The sequence below is a fragment of the Phaethon lepturus genome, unplaced genomic scaffold (genome assembly GCF_000687285.1).
Source record: "Phaethon lepturus isolate BGI_N335 unplaced genomic scaffold, ASM68728v1 scaffold29409, whole genome shotgun sequence".
Taxonomy (NCBI): Eukaryota; Metazoa; Chordata; class Aves; order Phaethontiformes; family Phaethontidae; genus Phaethon; species Phaethon lepturus.
Genome location: NW_010564545.1, coordinates 3,849 through 4,324, shown reverse-complemented (window position 1 = coordinate 4,324; position 476 = coordinate 3,849). Strand labels below are relative to the sequence as shown.

Genomic DNA, 476 nt, shown 5'->3' with positions numbered 1-476 from the left:
GTCCCTGGGGCAGGCTGGGCTCCAGCAGCCCCTTGGCAGTGACACCGCAGGGGGGAGGTTGGGGACACGTGTTGCCACCTCAGTGGGTGCCTGGACCTCTGGGGGCTGCACGGCACAGATAGCCCGAATCTCTCCAGGCGGGAGCAACTGCTGGCCCTGATAATGTAATCTCGCGGGGCGTGGGGCCGGGCATCGCCTCTCCCTGGGGAGGGCCCTGTGATCCTGAGCAGGAAGAGGCCCTGGACCGTGATGGGGAGCATTTGTCACATTTGTCACAGCTGGGCACAAGCCTTTTCCTGTAGTCACAGGGGAGTGGGGACAAGCCACTGGCCCTGGCATCCCCTGCACCTAGCCACAGGGATCTGGCAGGGCACCTGGACCTGTCGTAGGTGACAGCCCGTATCTGTTCTTTCGCCCACAGCCCCAAAGGCTTCCCCAAGCTGAAGAATGACACGTTCCTGCGAGCGGCGCGCGGG

The 476-nt window shown here is 64.3% G+C and overlaps 1 protein-coding gene across 1 annotated transcript in view; it reads left to right on the top strand.

Annotated features, from left to right (window-relative positions):
- Positions 1-421: 421 nt before the first annotated feature.
- UROD (uroporphyrinogen decarboxylase) overlaps positions 422-476 on the top strand; it is a gene marked incomplete at its 5' end in the record, with an annotated part of 2,570 nt that continues 2,515 nt past the window's right edge. Inside the window, 1 exon segment of the mRNA XM_010294907.1 lies at positions 422-476. This exon segment is cut by the window's right edge and continues 15 nt beyond it. Coding sequence (XP_010293209.1) covers positions 422-476 — 55 coding nt within the window.